General features: G+C 38.4%; 1 protein-coding gene across 1 annotated transcript; it reads right to left on the minus strand.

The window, feature by feature from the left end:
* Positions 1–10,459: 10,459 nt before the first annotated feature.
* Positions 10,460–12,241, minus strand: LOC105223664 (uncharacterized). The gene is made up of 2 exons (XM_011201437.2): positions 11,701–12,241; positions 10,460–11,620 (listed from the first exon to the last, which is right to left on the minus strand). The coding sequence occupies exons 1-2, from the start codon at positions 12,052–12,054 to the stop codon at positions 10,595–10,597; spliced, it is 1,380 nt and encodes a 459-aa protein (XP_011199739.2). The 5' UTR covers positions 12,055–12,241; the 3' UTR covers positions 10,460–10,594.
* Positions 12,242–15,427: the final 3,186 nt, after the last annotated feature.

Consider the following 15,427-nt stretch of genomic DNA (forward strand, 5'->3'; position numbering starts at 1 on the left):
CGAGTTACCAGGAAGAAGGGAAAATGTTATAGCTTCATTTGGACAATACAAGGTGCGTTCCAAAGTAAACAGGACTTAAAAAAACACAACAAATGTTTTTTTTGGCAAAATCAATTTATTGTATTCAAAATAGTTTCCTTCTGTTTCAATACAGCTTTTTGCACGTCGAACGAGTGTTTTAACTCGTTGGCCGTTATGGCCGCCAGTATGCCGGTGCAAGCCTTTTGAATGACCTCTACGTCATTTTCCGAAAAGGAAGAAGTCGTACGGTGCCATATCAGGTGTATACGGGCAGTGGTTAATGGTTTAAATGTGATTTTTGGTCAAATAATCGTCCTTCGAAAGTTGGATTCTGAGCAATTTTTGGTCGTCAGTCAATTTGTGCGGAACAAACCGTGCACACACCTTTCGTAAGCCCAAATGTTCAGTCAAAATGCGATAAATCGATGTTTTGGAGATTTCCATGAATTTCAATGATGATTTTTGATGAATTCCCGCACAGTTTCGATGGAATTTCCGGTGTTCACGGATTTTGCTTGGCCCACATGTTGATCGTCATTTAAGTATGTCCTCACGACCACTTTGAAAACGTTCAAACTACTTGTGCACTCTGCTACGGGATGGACAATCCTCGCCATAAACTTGTTTCATCATTTGAAACGTTTCGGTAAAAGTTTTACCAATTTTAAAACAAAATTTAATGTTGGCTCTTTGTTCGAAGCTCATTTTCGCACCGATAACACAAACATACTGACACTTAAAACGCAATAACTTCACTTCCAATCAATGAAATGTCAAGAAACATGAAATGTCACTAGACAATCGATAGAGATAGCAGATTCCAACGCACCAGTCGACATATAGATGGCGCAAGCAGGAGGCGCTAGATTCAAAAAGTCCTGTTTACTTTGTAAAAGTAATGAACTAGCTGAAACCACTTCGAAGGCGGAGAGTCACCAACAAAAGGTCATGTTTGCTACTATTTCAAAGAGATTGTTTATTTTAAGCAGTTGACCGACAATGCCACGATTACTTCTAAAGTGTATAGTGATCGGCTGAATAAATTGAGTGATGCACTCAAACAGAAGAGGACAGAATTCATCAATAAAAAAGCTTTAGTGTTTCACCAGGATAATACGAGAACTCATACAAGTTTGATGTATCGCAAAAAGCTTTTGCAGATTGAATGGCTTGTGCTACTACACTCACCGTATACTCCAGACTTATTATTATTTATTTCGGCCTTTGCAAAAGTTTTTGGATGTTAGAACCTTAATCTGAAATCAGGATGTCGAAAACCACTTGGACCAGTTTTTTTGCCTGCAAGGAACACAATTTTTTGTGGAATGAATCTCTTGCAGGAAAGATGGAAAGAAGTGTAGGATCAAAATGGAGAATATATGTATATAGTTAATATTCCCTGTATCCGCGAAAGATCAATTAGATTCAGAGTGTTTTTTGTCGAATATTTTTTGAGGAAAACATTTTTCTTGAAATTTTTGGCATTCCGGTTTGATTGTTTCGGGATAGAGTAAGCCGAAAGTACTGACAAAAAATAATAAATATAAGCCGTAGAGAAAAAAGTAGGCAAGTGCTTTCACTTAATTATTTCCTTGTCGTATACCTATTTACGGCTTTTGCACCTTTGCACATTTTTGTTTTGAAGAAACTTGCAGCAGGCAAGCAATTAAGCATTCCCATCATTTAGTTGTCGATTTTAGTTTGTATCCAACATTTTACTTCGTTGCTTTATAAACTGCGCACTTAACAGGCGATAATTACCAAGAAATTTTATAACCAAATATGTGAAGAGTTGGACAACCATCTCTAAAATTTATTTCGACAGGCCTGTCAAATTGACAGCTGTCAATAATTTCGCGCGTGGTTTTAGTTGCGAACGATTGTTTTTCCAGTATTCACTCAATAATATTTATGTGTGTTTGTGTTTCTTACTTTGGTGGGGCAAGGTGGGCTTTGCTTAAACCCACTTTTGGTACTCTAGGTAGCGGCGTCAATCAAACCTGAACAGTCTGGTTCAATGGCCATCTAATCACGATCTACTTGACGGACCTTGATCCTATGATTTTGTAAACCCCGTGCGCTTTATTTACTTTACTATAGAAAATCAAATTTTAAGCAGATATTGAAGCTGGGAGATGCTTTTCATATGCGGCAAATCCAAATAGAGTGGTAATCGACCTTTACCGTCTTCGGATTCCAATCTAGATATATATGGCTTTAGTAATTGGTATCTTGTGAGGCTGGATCGAGAAGAAAATACGCCATATTTTAGAGGTTTTCTTCGTGACCGAATCGCGGTGAGTCAAGCCAAGATTAACTGTTACGAAAGTTTGCTATCCGCCAAGGAATCGTCTACTATGAGCCTTATGATCAAACTCTTAAAATCGAAACTCTGCTGTGAACAATTGAATCATCTGAAGGAAGCCCCTAAACGGCCAGCTCTGGCTAAAAGAAGAAAAATGATGTTCCAAAGAAAAACGTCAGATCACACACAAGGATACTGACTCAGCATAAGCTCCAGATGGAGGGTTGGTAGGAGCTTATACATCCCTTTAGAGTCCACACCGGGCACCAAGTTATTACTATGTGATAATATGGATGACAAATTTTTGCTGAAAAATTAAAATCGACTCTCTCAGCGTTTCACCTATAGGCACGAGTAGTTCTATGTGAGTGACATCTTGAAATTATCTTCAATATTTCAACAAGTTATTGAACAGAAAGTTGCCTATTTAACTTTAATATCCAGTAGGAAGCGTCGAAGACCCTCTAAATGATCAGTCTGACGAGCTGGGTCGAAGACCGTTTGTATATGCTCGAACCAGTCTCTCAGTTTTTAAGATAACGTTCGCAAATTTTGCCTCCGTCCTGCTCTCACCAAGAAGCAGCTCATTTGACGGAACGGCAGATATCGAACCACTATGGCATATAGCTGCCATACAAACTGAACGATCGGAATTAAGTGCTTGTATGGAAAACTCATTCATTAACGAGATATTTTCACCAAATTTGGCATGGGTTATTGCCTAAGGCAATCTCTAATCTAATCTCTGACGAAATTGATTAGATCGGATCGCTATAGCATATAGTTACCATACAAACTGACCAATCAAAGTTGTGGTACAGAGTCTTTTGTAATTGTGAAGGGTATTATAGCTTCGGTGCAACCGAAATTAGCGTTCTTTCTTGTTCTTACTCAAGTCTATCACATTATTGACGATTTCTGAAGTAGTAACTCCTCCAGGTGTTTTATGAATTCTGGTATTTAACGAATTTTCTTCGCACAAGTGCCATTTTATTTGGAGCGGAGCATTCCTGCATCGTCATAATTAAGTTACAGCTAAACACGAAAATAATCGCTACTCATTTGCGCAAATCTCAATGGCAACGCGTGCAATTCAGCTTTTTTTTGCATTTTCTTCAAAATTACGCCTTGCAAGTACAGCTAATTAAACAACAATTACCAGGTAATCGCGTTTCGTGCTTGCAAAAGCATTAATTGTTGGCGATCTCTTTCAGCTTAAGTCACCCACCACACAAATACAGGCGCACGAGCGCGCGGTCATGGTTGGTCATTAAGTCAATGCAAATGTTGCAACGTCCGCCACGATCAAGCAATTTACGATGCCAGCACCGTGATTACCATGCGCTTGTTAATATTGTTGTTGTTGTTGGTGTTGTTGCTGGGGTAGTGCATAGTGTATACATGAGTCCTTCAGGCTCGTTCTAGGAATTATGTTGTTCCACTCGAGTTGCAAAAAAATCAGAAGGAATGTAGGTGTATGTATGTATATAACCTAAAAACCTCAACACAAAAGAAACAATTAAAATGTAAAAAAAAAAAAATTGTGAAAATTAAAATAAAGAGTGAAATTGTGGCGCAACAATCAGCGGCTAACTAACTATCGAACACCATTGGGCCTGGTAATGTTGTAGCGATTTGTGAAATGGCTTTTGTATTGATCGACGATATACTATGGATAGCACATATTTACATGCATACATATGCATGTGTGTAAGGCGGTGCAATGTTAGACTTCGTTCCTCTTTTGCCTTGTTATCCTCTCTTTCCGTCGCCTATCGACTCGTTCGAGTCCGCGCCTCTGCGTTTGCTTTGTTTTCCCGTTTTTATACTCTCGCAACAAAGTTGCTAAGGAGAGTATTATAGTTTTGTTCACATAACGGTTGTTTGTAAGTCCTAAAACTAAAAGAGTCAGATATAGGGTTATATATACCAAAGTGATCAGGGTGACGAGTAGAGGTGAAATCCGGATGTCTGTCTGTCCGTCCGTCTGTGCAAGCTGTAACTTGAGTAAAAATTGAGATATCATGATGAAACTTGGTACACGTATTTCTTGGCTCCATAAGAAGGTCAAGTTCGAAGATGGGCAAAATCGGTTCACTGCCACGCCCACAAAATGGCGGAAACCGAAAACCTATAAAGTGTCATAACTAAGCCATAAATGAAGATATTAAAGTGAAATTTGGCACAAAGGATCGCATTAGGGAGGAGCATATTTGGAAGTAATTTTTTTGGAAAAGTGGGCCCCCTACTAAGTTTTTTGTACATATCTCGGAAACTACTATAGCTATGTCAACCAAACTCTATAGAGCCGTTTCCTTCAGGCATTTCCATATACAGTTCAAAAATGGAAGAAATCGGATAATAACCACGCTCACCTCCCATACAAACGTTACGTTGAAAATCACTAAAAGTGCGTTAACCGACTAACAAAAAACGTCAGAAACACAAAATTTTACGGAAAAAATGGCAGAAGGAAGCTGCACTCAGGTTTTTTTTTTAATTAAAAATGCGCGTTTCGTCGCCCACTTATGGACCAAAAACCATAACTCAGGAACTACTCTACCGATTTCAATGAAATTCGGTATATAATATTTTTTTAACACCCTGATGACATATACTAAATATGGGCGAAATCGGTTCACAACCACGCCTTCTTCCAATATAACGCTATTTTGAATTCCATCTGATGCCTTCTCTGTATAATATATACATTAGAAACCAATGATCATAGCGGAATAAAACTTTACACAAATACGGTATTTGAGCTGAGGTATCCCTTGTGGAAAAATTGTCGTGATCGGACTATAACTTTTCAAGGTCTCTGATATCGAACACGAAGAACTCAGTGCCTAACCTAACCTAACCTAATTTTTCACCGAAAATATCGGTAAATCTCTCAGAATTTAATTCTAATTAATTTTACAGCAAAATAAAAAAATATGTAAATGACGGATAATGAAATCTCGATTATCACTTTATCGTGCGAGAGTATAAAATGTTCGGTGACACCCGAACTAAGCCTTCCTTACTTGTTTTTTGGCGTTTTTGTTTGCCCTGTGAATGGATCAATGATTTCCATATAAATTCACTGTAATCCACTGTGGTTAGCGATCGCACCGATCGTTCCTGAAACGGCTTTAATATGTAAATTTCGATTTCGGAAGCCAAAGTAATTAATACTAGAATGAAACAAGTATAAGAACAATAAAACGAGAGAATTATACAAAAGTCACAATAATGTTGGCGCAATGCACGCCACAAAACAAGCACAACAACAATAAACTAGTAGTTGCATATAAAATTAATTCAATCCAATGCATGCGAGTTCCTTTGGCTTACTTTTGAAACAAAAACAACTATATGACTTGCTGTTGTTACATATGTATGACCATTTTGTTGCATGCCCTGTAGGAAAAAGTGCTAGTTGCATTTGTGATATTAGTCCATTGATAGTCATTCGCTGAAGGCGCTGAAGGCCATATCAGTCAAGGCCCATTTCAAGTGTATAATTAGATTAAGCGTTGGTATGGCTTTATTGGCTCAATAGGTATTTACTTTAATGCGATAATAAAAGTTTGTATTGAAATACGTAAAATTGTTGTTTTTTTCAGTCCGGATAAAACGATATAACCCAGAATCGGGAAAGACCTCTCCGAGCCGCTCGATACCACATGAGGTTTCAGACAAGGCGGCTCCCTATTGTGCGTCTTCTTCAATCTACTCCTTAAGAAAAAAATTCGAACTGCAGTACTGCTTTCTTCAAACTGGGTAAGGAAGCAGAGCAAATGGGTCTGGTAGTGAACGAGGGCAAGACGAAATATCTTTTGTCATCAAACAAACAGTCGTCGCACTCACCACTTGGCTGCCACGTCACTGTCGATAGTGATAACATCGAAGTCGTATATAATTTCGTCTATTTCTGAACCAGTATTAACCCACAACAATCTCAGTCTTGAAATTCAACGCAGAATAGCAGGTGCTACTTCGGACTGAGTAAGTAATTGAGAAGTAAAGTCTTCTCTGGACGAGCAAAAACAATACTATATGTCACTTATTATTCCCGTCCTGCTATATGGTGCAGAGGTTTTCGAGAGAAAGGTTCTGCGGAAGACTTACATATGGACCTTTGCGCATTGACAACAGGGAATACCGTAGTCGATGGAATGATGAACTGTCCGAGATATAAGACGACATTGACATAGTTCAGTAAATTAAGAGACAGCGGCTACGCTGGCTAGACCTTGACCTCCGAAAGGATGGAAATACTGCAGCTCTGTGAGTTTTCGACGTATCTTTCGTGGAAAGCAGAGGAAGAGGAAGACCTCCACTCCGTTTGAAAGACTGGGTGGAATAGAACCTGGCTACACTTGGAACCTCTACACATTTCCTGCTATTTATAAAAAAATTGGATGAACGAAAATTCATTCCTTACTTGGAGAATAAGGATATAGTTTGGAAATGTTTTCACTAAAATACTTGAAAGAAAGAAATTGTTCCGTTTTTTTTTTTTTTTGAATTCACGGCTTATCCATTAGAAAAACAAGCAAAGTGTTGAGTTCCTAAGAGACGTTATATGTCGAATGAGTGTGCTAAAGGTTTAATTTTGTCTGTTTTCTGACTTTTCTTTAAAGATATTGTAAGAAAGATATGTTTTCAATTTTTTTATTTTCATATTGCTCAAGTGATTTGCATGGTATGTATTCTTATATAAAGCTCGTTTTTGAATGAATTTCATGATAATAAGTTTTCTGGCGATATTTGTAACGGATACAGATCAGTATTTTTACTAAGCCAATTTTTTCCTACAGGGTTTGTAGCTACATTTGCTTTTATGTTGTGGCTGCATTTATGGCATAATATATGAGTATGTAGGTGCAGTTGTAAGGGTTAGGACACTTCTACAAATAAATGGACACCGGACAGTAGCTGCGGTAAAAGGTGAGAATGTTTCGCCTCGCTGTTGATTATGTTGAGAATTTATTGAGCCGATATCGACAATTGGTTTCTTTTGTTGTTCATTAATTTAGTGGGTTCTCGTTAATTAAACGTTAAATTTACTTGGTTTTTGTGTGCTACAAATAGCGTATTTTTAATGAGAAGTTGGCATGAGCGGAGTGAGCACTTGAATTTTCTCAATGCAAAATTTTCTTCGATAAAATTGGGTTTTTTTTCGAAAACTTCTAACATGCAACTTGAAATTTCATCTTTTTATAAGCTAACAATTAACGTCAATTACTATAAGTTTTATTTGTAATGATGTTGGACTAACCAATTAATGGTTGGCTATTTACAAAGCCACATACAATCACAGAAACACACACTCATAACTGGAAGCGCTGGAGACATAAATTCATTTATTTAAAACCAATATCAGCGCAATTTGAAATTCGATCCGACCATTTTTAGGATAGTTGGTGCTTAAAAATATATGGTAACCATACATTTATGTGCCCATATGCATACCCTGTAGGAATTGCATATCATATATCTTTTCAGTAATATCAACTTTTTTTTTTAAGTAAGCTAACTAATTTTGAATGGCGACATTAGTAGTTGAGAGTTGAGCACTTCAGAGCTGGAGTGTTTTCGTCCTTTCGGACGACATGATCTAGCCAGCATATATAAATCTTCCACAGAACCTTTCTCTCAAAAAGCCGTAACACCGACTCATCAGATTTTGTCATCTTCCACGTCTCTGCACCATATAGCAGGACGGGAAAAATGAGCGACTTGTAGATTTTGGTCTTTGTTCGTCGATAGAGGACTTTACTTCTTAATTGTTTATTCATTCCGATACCTGTTGGCAAGAGTTATTCTGCGTTGAATTTCGAGGCTGACGTTGTTGTTGATGTTGATGCTGGTTCTATGATAGACGAAGTTATCTACGACTTCGAAGATACGAGTATGACTGTCAACAATGACGTGGGAGCCTAGACGCGAGTGCGACAACTGAGTGTTTGATGACAGGAGATATTTGGTCTCGCCCTTGTTACTACCAGAATTATCAGCCTTAGGTTCTTTCCGAAGGTTCCAGCCAGGCTTAAGCCTTTAAGTCCTGTAAAAGAGAATTTGGAAATGATAATTTTCTTACAGGGGAGAAACCGGGTTAAAAATATCCTGCAGCAAAAACTATTGCTATCGAAATAACATATTGCTAAAAAATAAGTTACAGTAGAAATAAAGATCGTTGCTTGCTTCGAGGGTTGTTGTTGTTGTAGCGGCAGAATTCTGCTGAATTGACAGTCCTTGGCCGGATAAAAAGTCCGGGTTCGTTCCGGTTACGTAGACTCTGCTGTCGTGGGAACGGCGGCAACGCGTGATAATACGAGAAATTATATCAGTCAAAAGGCTCAAATGTTTATTACCGTTAAACACGATAGTTATCCACGTTTCTCATCGGTAACGAAAAGATATTTTTCCTGCTAGCTATATTCTTCGAAATTTTGTGGCTAGTCAAATGTATGCCTGCTGTGAAATCAGAGCTCATCAGCAGCAATGAACGTCACCTGTACGACATGCCACCAGATATTACACCATAGATGTGGGTATCCGCTCACACATACATTTTTACGATAATATGTGGCACCAACAACGGTCGGTTGGCACACAAACTCGACTCATTGAGAATCAAATGAAAAAAATGCACGTGAATTTATCTAGGGATGCCCAGCAACGGTCGCTGCAAGGCGAGATAACGATCGACCATCAACCGCATATCAAATGTTCCAACTCGTTGATGTAGGTAAATTATCGATATGATTCTTTTATAGTGGTTGCTGTTGTTGGCATTGTTTTATTGTAATTGTGTTTTGTTATTCGTTTTGTATCTTTTTAATGTTTACATGGTTAGTACTTCTTCACTAATTTGATGTGTTCCTTCTTGTGTCTTGAATCTTATTTAGATTGGAGTTGTGGAATTTTGTCAAAATGCTAATTAACTTGAGATTTTTTTTAATTTAGGTATTTACGCTTTTTAATTTTTTTCTCATTTCCTCTTGCCTGAGATTATTTTTTAATTGGCCGAGGTGTTCCGCAAAGTCAAACACAGAATAACCGTGCGACAAAGTAACCGTTTATCGATACGGTTCGAGAAAGTTTGGTGTGAATTGAAATGATGGTGGTTTTGAAATTTCGAAGGTGAGATCACACGGTAGGATATGGTATTGAAAGTTTTGGTTAAAGTCTCTTCTAAGGGTTGTGCGCTTGCTTTGGGACCCGCAATGTAAAAAACGCCCTGAATGAAAAGTAAAAAACAGCCTTGCTGTTGTTAACTCGGATAAGAGTATAACCGCTCAAGGGTTGTCCACGTCATTAAAGATGTAAGTATTTTAAGTATTTGAAAATCAGTTTAAAAATTCTAGTCTACTGGATCAAAACTGATATGGTACCAGGCAAACTACACTCGGAATAGATGTATTGGTAATTGGTTATAACCTCAGCAGATTTCAATATGGCTGCCAAGGGACAAACTTAGACTACTTGTCGCATTCTACAATGGCCACTGTAAGCTCAAGAAGCACTTATTTGTCTTGTACAAATTGCCTGTACTGCGACAGGGAGCCTGAAACTCCAGAATCCCTACTAATTGACGGCACAGCAGTCTGAGACGTAGGATAAAGGCTCTTGGATCCATGTTTCCAAATAGGGATCACATTGCCTCATTAGAACCCTGCAGTATACCAAAACTTTTCAATGTAAAAGGGATAAGCGGGTCGTTGTAACTTGGGAGAGGACACAATAGACCTTAGGCCGCGGTGCAATCCTTAACTATTTATCCCATCTTATCTATACTCGGGATTAATTGGATATATGACGACAAAAATTAAACTAGAACTTGTAGAGAGTCGGACATGATATTTCTTTTCAAGAGTAGTTGCAGTCAGAGTTTTGATCATACAGTCTGGCCAAAAAACTGAAATTGCCTCAACGAGTTTCCTCACATCATTCCTGCAAACTTTGAAACTATCCAGCTTTCAGCTAGGCCATCAAACATTGTAAGGACCTTGTAAACTCCGTCATTTATCGTCGAGCGAAACTTGTGTGCCAAATTTTCCTGTCCTTTTCAGCCAGATCAACTAATTTAGCAACTAAATTCCATTTGTAGTTTCTAGACGAAAACAGCAAGCATTTTAACACATTTACTATTTTTAATCGTTTTTTTTTTTAAGTATCACAAAAATAATTACAAATTGCCTCAAAGGGAATATGTTTTTCGAAACGTTAATTTGTCAAGTTGCCAACGAAATTAAGTCGTAAATACTGCAAAATTTAAATCATTGTTCCCAAGAGCTTATTGATCTCCACTACTTCATTTTCCTCATCCCCAGCTACTTCAGTGCTGGTAAGACTTCCCTCATTTTTATGCTCCACTACCGTTGCGATGGTTGTCGGCTGTTCAGCCTCTTCTTCGACCACATGAGCTATGGGTACACGGCAATCATCATACTCTCCAGGTAAACCATGACCTGATGTGTTGCATTGAATTGAAGATGTCGGTTCGATGGAAAACTGTTCCTCCTCCTCAGCCTTCTCGTCGACAGTTTCCGGTTCATCATAGTCAGATGATTCCTCTGGTTGACATTCACAACTCTCACAATCGCATTCACATTCGGGATCGCATATAGCGCTCTCACCATCACAATCGATGGGACACTCATGGTCTTCGGGCAATTCTAAGCACGGCTTCTTTAGTACTTCATCATTATCATCCATGCGTACCCACTGACATTTGTACGGTCCCTGGCCACATTCAACATTTACAACACCGGTCTCCAGCTCCACATCACAATCGCATATCAAACGTGGACAATTGCATTTATAACAACGTGGCAAATTTACAGACGTACTCGAAACGGTGCCATCATCCGTTCGGAAGCCTTTAGTAGAGACATACCCCTTCACATCACAAGTCTGATCTAGGTCACTGCCGCTTACAACGGGTAAAACTCGCAAGTTCGTGGAGTCTTCTTCATTGATGGGACCATGTATGCTATACATACTTTTCGATGGCTTCGGTAATTCAACTACAGTACGCTGTACACAGCCCGTACACGAGCAATCGCTCAATACAAGCGGGCTGGAGCGACTTTGCATGCGATCGTAGAGCTTCTTGTAGACGCATTTAATTAAAGATTCATAATTCTTTTGTGCTGTAAAGAACATGCCTTCGTAACTGGCATAGATTTGGGCGGTGCGCTTGGCAGCGTGCACCCATAAACACTCCTGTGAGTGCACCATTTGCGCCTCCAACATCGGATTGCGTATGCCACCCTCACTGGTGCCATGATAGAAAGCCTTTAGACAGAGAAATAACAAAAAATAACAAGATTTTTAAAGTAACTATAATAGATCGAGCACTTTTCGTTTTTCTTTACCTTGAAAGCACGCTTGATGATAGAGTAAGTGAGCTGCGCCTCCATGCGACTCATCAAGCACTTGCGTCCGAGATCATGTATGAGATCCTCCTTACACAGCCGCTTACGTGGCACTGTATCGATGCGATGCCGTATCTCGTCGTAATGTATGAAAGAGTAAATGATCACATCAATGGCCGCTTTAGCCTTTGCTTGATGAATGCCACAAATGACCATTATCTGTGCCAAGGTCTCGGCGACATCGTAAACATTCTCCATGAACATGGAGCTCTGCATCGTCTTGTCGGGACAATTGCAAAATGTATGACCATAACATTCGCACTTGTAATTTGACAGAAATCTTTGGGACTTCATATTGTTTCGTTCTTATTTGTTTTTATATAATAAAATTATGCGTTGGACATGCAAGTGAGAGAAACGAATTATATATTTTTGATTTTTCCGTTTGTATTTTAGTTTACTAATAATTTTTAAAATATTTCTAAGCAATTTGACGTTGAAACTTCGAAGGCAATGAAGGTTTTTTCAAATTTCTCAAGAAATAAATTATGCGTCAACGTATTCGGGTAGTTGTGGAGAGTTTTTTTTGAAGCTTACACGTCCAATGAAATGAATGAATGTACGGATATAATACTACATTTAGACAGCAGGCACTTAAAGTGTGGAGAAAACTTCCGTAACTTTCATGAAAACAAATTTTCTAATGTTTTTAAGTACAATTAGATGAGGTCTAACTCATTCAAGTCTTTTAGTAAAGTCAACAAGCCATGTGAACGGCGTTGACCAAGTTTGTCAGTTTGAATAGCTGACTATGTAGATTTCAGTTTTGGAGATTGAAAGGATGTAAGTTCCCATAACTATTAATGTTTAGGTTAGAAGTTCTATGTTATAACTCTGATTGGTTTGTGAGTTACAGGGTTTGTCCGAAAAGCAATAGGACTGAGTCGATTTACAAAAATTTATTGAATCAATCGTTACATTTCTTTAAAAACTTTCAAAATAGGCTTCTTCTGCGTCAATGCAGCGCTGCCAGTGCCATTCGCAAGCATTGAAGGCGTCACGGAAGGCATTCTCCGGAATAGCCTTGAGAGCCGAGGTTTATGCTGCTTAAAAAAAATCCGCGTCGCCACATGTGGGTTGTAGGGAAGCGGAAGCGTTGGGATGCCGTTAAAGAAAAATGCTGGTAATACTAAAATGTGGCTTGATAATTTTTAACCGTACTTTGCACTAGGCAGTTTCTTAAATTTCGTACACTCCTTAAAAGCATAAATGACTATGAACCCGAGGGACTTCCTAAAGAGGCTGTTATTGGTCAAAGCATCACAAAATTTGCAAAATAATTTCGGCTGACCGAAAAATGAAGTTGATCCGGTTCTCTAAAGATATCTAATGAACGTGCTGGCGTCATCGTACATGAATATGGAGATCGCTATAACCGGTAAATACTCTCGAGATCTATTGAGCTCAAATGTGAGTTGAAATTGGTGATAAATATTTTGCAAAGTTGTAGGACTGTCCTTAATTACTATGCCAAATATGAGCGTGATCTGTCAACCAGTTTTTTACAACAGTTGCTTAAGTCGGTACACCTCAGTAGTGCCTTTCGATTTTTGGAATGGATAAAAATATCATATTTCTAACGAAAATTCGTCTGTGGAATCGTTGTGTATGTTGGAAAAGGCTTGCTGTGATTTAGTTTTATCAAAAACACAAGCCTACGAGCGGTACAAATTCCTCAAAGGTTGAGAGATCGTTGAAGACATGCTTCGATCTGCACGATCTGCGGCATTTGAAAGTATTAAAAAAAGTGAAAGATATGGTGTTTTCAGGCGAGAGAAGGCAATAGACTAGGCGAGTCCATTGGAATGATTTTGCTGAATATTTTGGGTATGAAACGTGTTCTTGATCGACTTGTCTCGATAAAGCTGAATTTTTTCTAAAAAGAGTACCGTAAACAGGTCACTTAGGACATGCTTGATGGTGCGAATTCCGATCCCACATTCATGGGGAGCATTATAACTGCCGATAAGACATGGGTTTATGAGCTTGACATGCAAACAAGTCAACAATCATCGAGAATGTGGCGAAATCAAAATAAAAACATGCCAAAACTCCTCAAAAATCGAGATGATCCTCACTGTTTTTTCGATATTCGTGGTTTGTGGCATCATCAATTTGTTCCGGAGGGACAGAGGGTCAATAAGGAGTCCTATTTGGCCCTATTGGCGTGAGAACATCCATCACAAAACGACCGGAATTGTGGCCGAACAATTCATAAATTTTGCACGATGATAATACACCATCGCATCAAGCCACGATTGTGACCGAATTTAAAGCCCAAAACGCAATGAGTACCATCGATACTACCATCGTATTTACAATTTTCTGTTTACTCTCTTACTTCTTACTTCTTTGTCACAATGTAAATTGAAAGGGAAACAAATTCAATGATGAATATTTAATTTTATTAAATGAAATTTATTCTTCCTTGCATGCATTCTATTTCCATTATAGCTTCGTGTTGAGCCTTCATAAATATATGTATGTGTGCATACAGAGCTATACCGGAACCGGAAACAGCAACTATTTCTTCTTCTAATTTTCCTTTTTTTTGAGTGGACGTTTCTCTTTATTGTTTTTTGTTTTTTATTTGGCAGTTAGACTTTCGAGAGTTCATGAACTTCGTATAATCATAGTGTCGGCATTATCAGATGTTATTGTAATCTGGCACTGTAACCCTCTAACTGTTTATACACATTTCTATTTTATCATGTTTGCAACAACTTTTCATTTATATGGTACACACATACATATATATACAACATATGTGCCATATGTGATATTGTGTGATATTTCGCTTAATTTGCTGTTAGCCACATTCCCACAGCATCGGCAATCGATTCATAAATATTCAATACCTAATTATGTGGCAGCTACAGCGTCATGATATGGCAAATGATGGTGCAACCAGTGAACGTATTGCCTGCCAAATATGGTGCATACCACATACCACTTGCGATAGCAAAAATTATCACAAAACCATGGCAGTGGCTGGCTGATCGCCGCACGATTATCAGTAGATCAGTTGGTGATCGTACGAACAACTGGCTCTCGGTTGAATTCGTGAAATGGATTGGGTGTTACAAAAATACATGGCGCTCCAATTTTATATTAGATTTGTAAAGCTTTAGTATGAAATCATCTATGTTATTATTGTGCTAAGAGATGTGTGGACTTCTTGGCGAAGATAACCTAGATCACTTCAGAAGTTTTAACGAGTTCATCATATACTACTATGAGCAAAAAATAGTAAGACTGTTCGTAATTTTAAAATTCTTAATATATTCTTCAAAATCTATCCTTGGCAAGTGTATTGGACCGATTTAACATCTACGATTCTTTGCTGAAACGAAATGAAATCGAACTATTTTTGCAGCGAATGGGAACAGGAGACGAAAAGTGGATCCAATACGACAATAATGTCCGAAAAAGATTATGGTCCAAGCGTGGCTCAACAAATGGTCGCAAAGCCTGGATTGACGCCTGGAAAGGTTATGCTGAGTGTTTGGTGGGATTGGAAAGGAATCATTCGCTATGAGCTGATTCTATATTTTACCGTCCACAACTGATGAGATTGAATCAAGTAATCGAAAATACGGCCAGAACTGATCAACAGAAATGGGTTCGTCTTCCATCAGCACAAAGCTAGACCTTACACATCTTTGAT

Source organism: Bactrocera dorsalis, unplaced genomic scaffold (genome assembly GCF_023373825.1).
Source record: "Bactrocera dorsalis isolate Fly_Bdor unplaced genomic scaffold, ASM2337382v1 BdCtg207, whole genome shotgun sequence".
In the NCBI taxonomy this organism is placed as follows: Eukaryota; Metazoa; Arthropoda; class Insecta; order Diptera; family Tephritidae; genus Bactrocera; species Bactrocera dorsalis.

Excerpts from the sequence above, each read along its gene's own strand:
- LOC105223664 (XM_011201437.2), bottom strand. The coding sequence starts at position 12,054 with ATGAAGTCCCAAAGATTTCTGTCAAATTACAAGTGCGAATGTTATGGT. Across the intron at positions 11,621-11,700 it reads TCATCAAGCGTGCTTTCAAG|GCTTTCTATCATGGCACCAG; the intron begins GTAAAGAAAAAC and ends CTCTGTCTAAAG.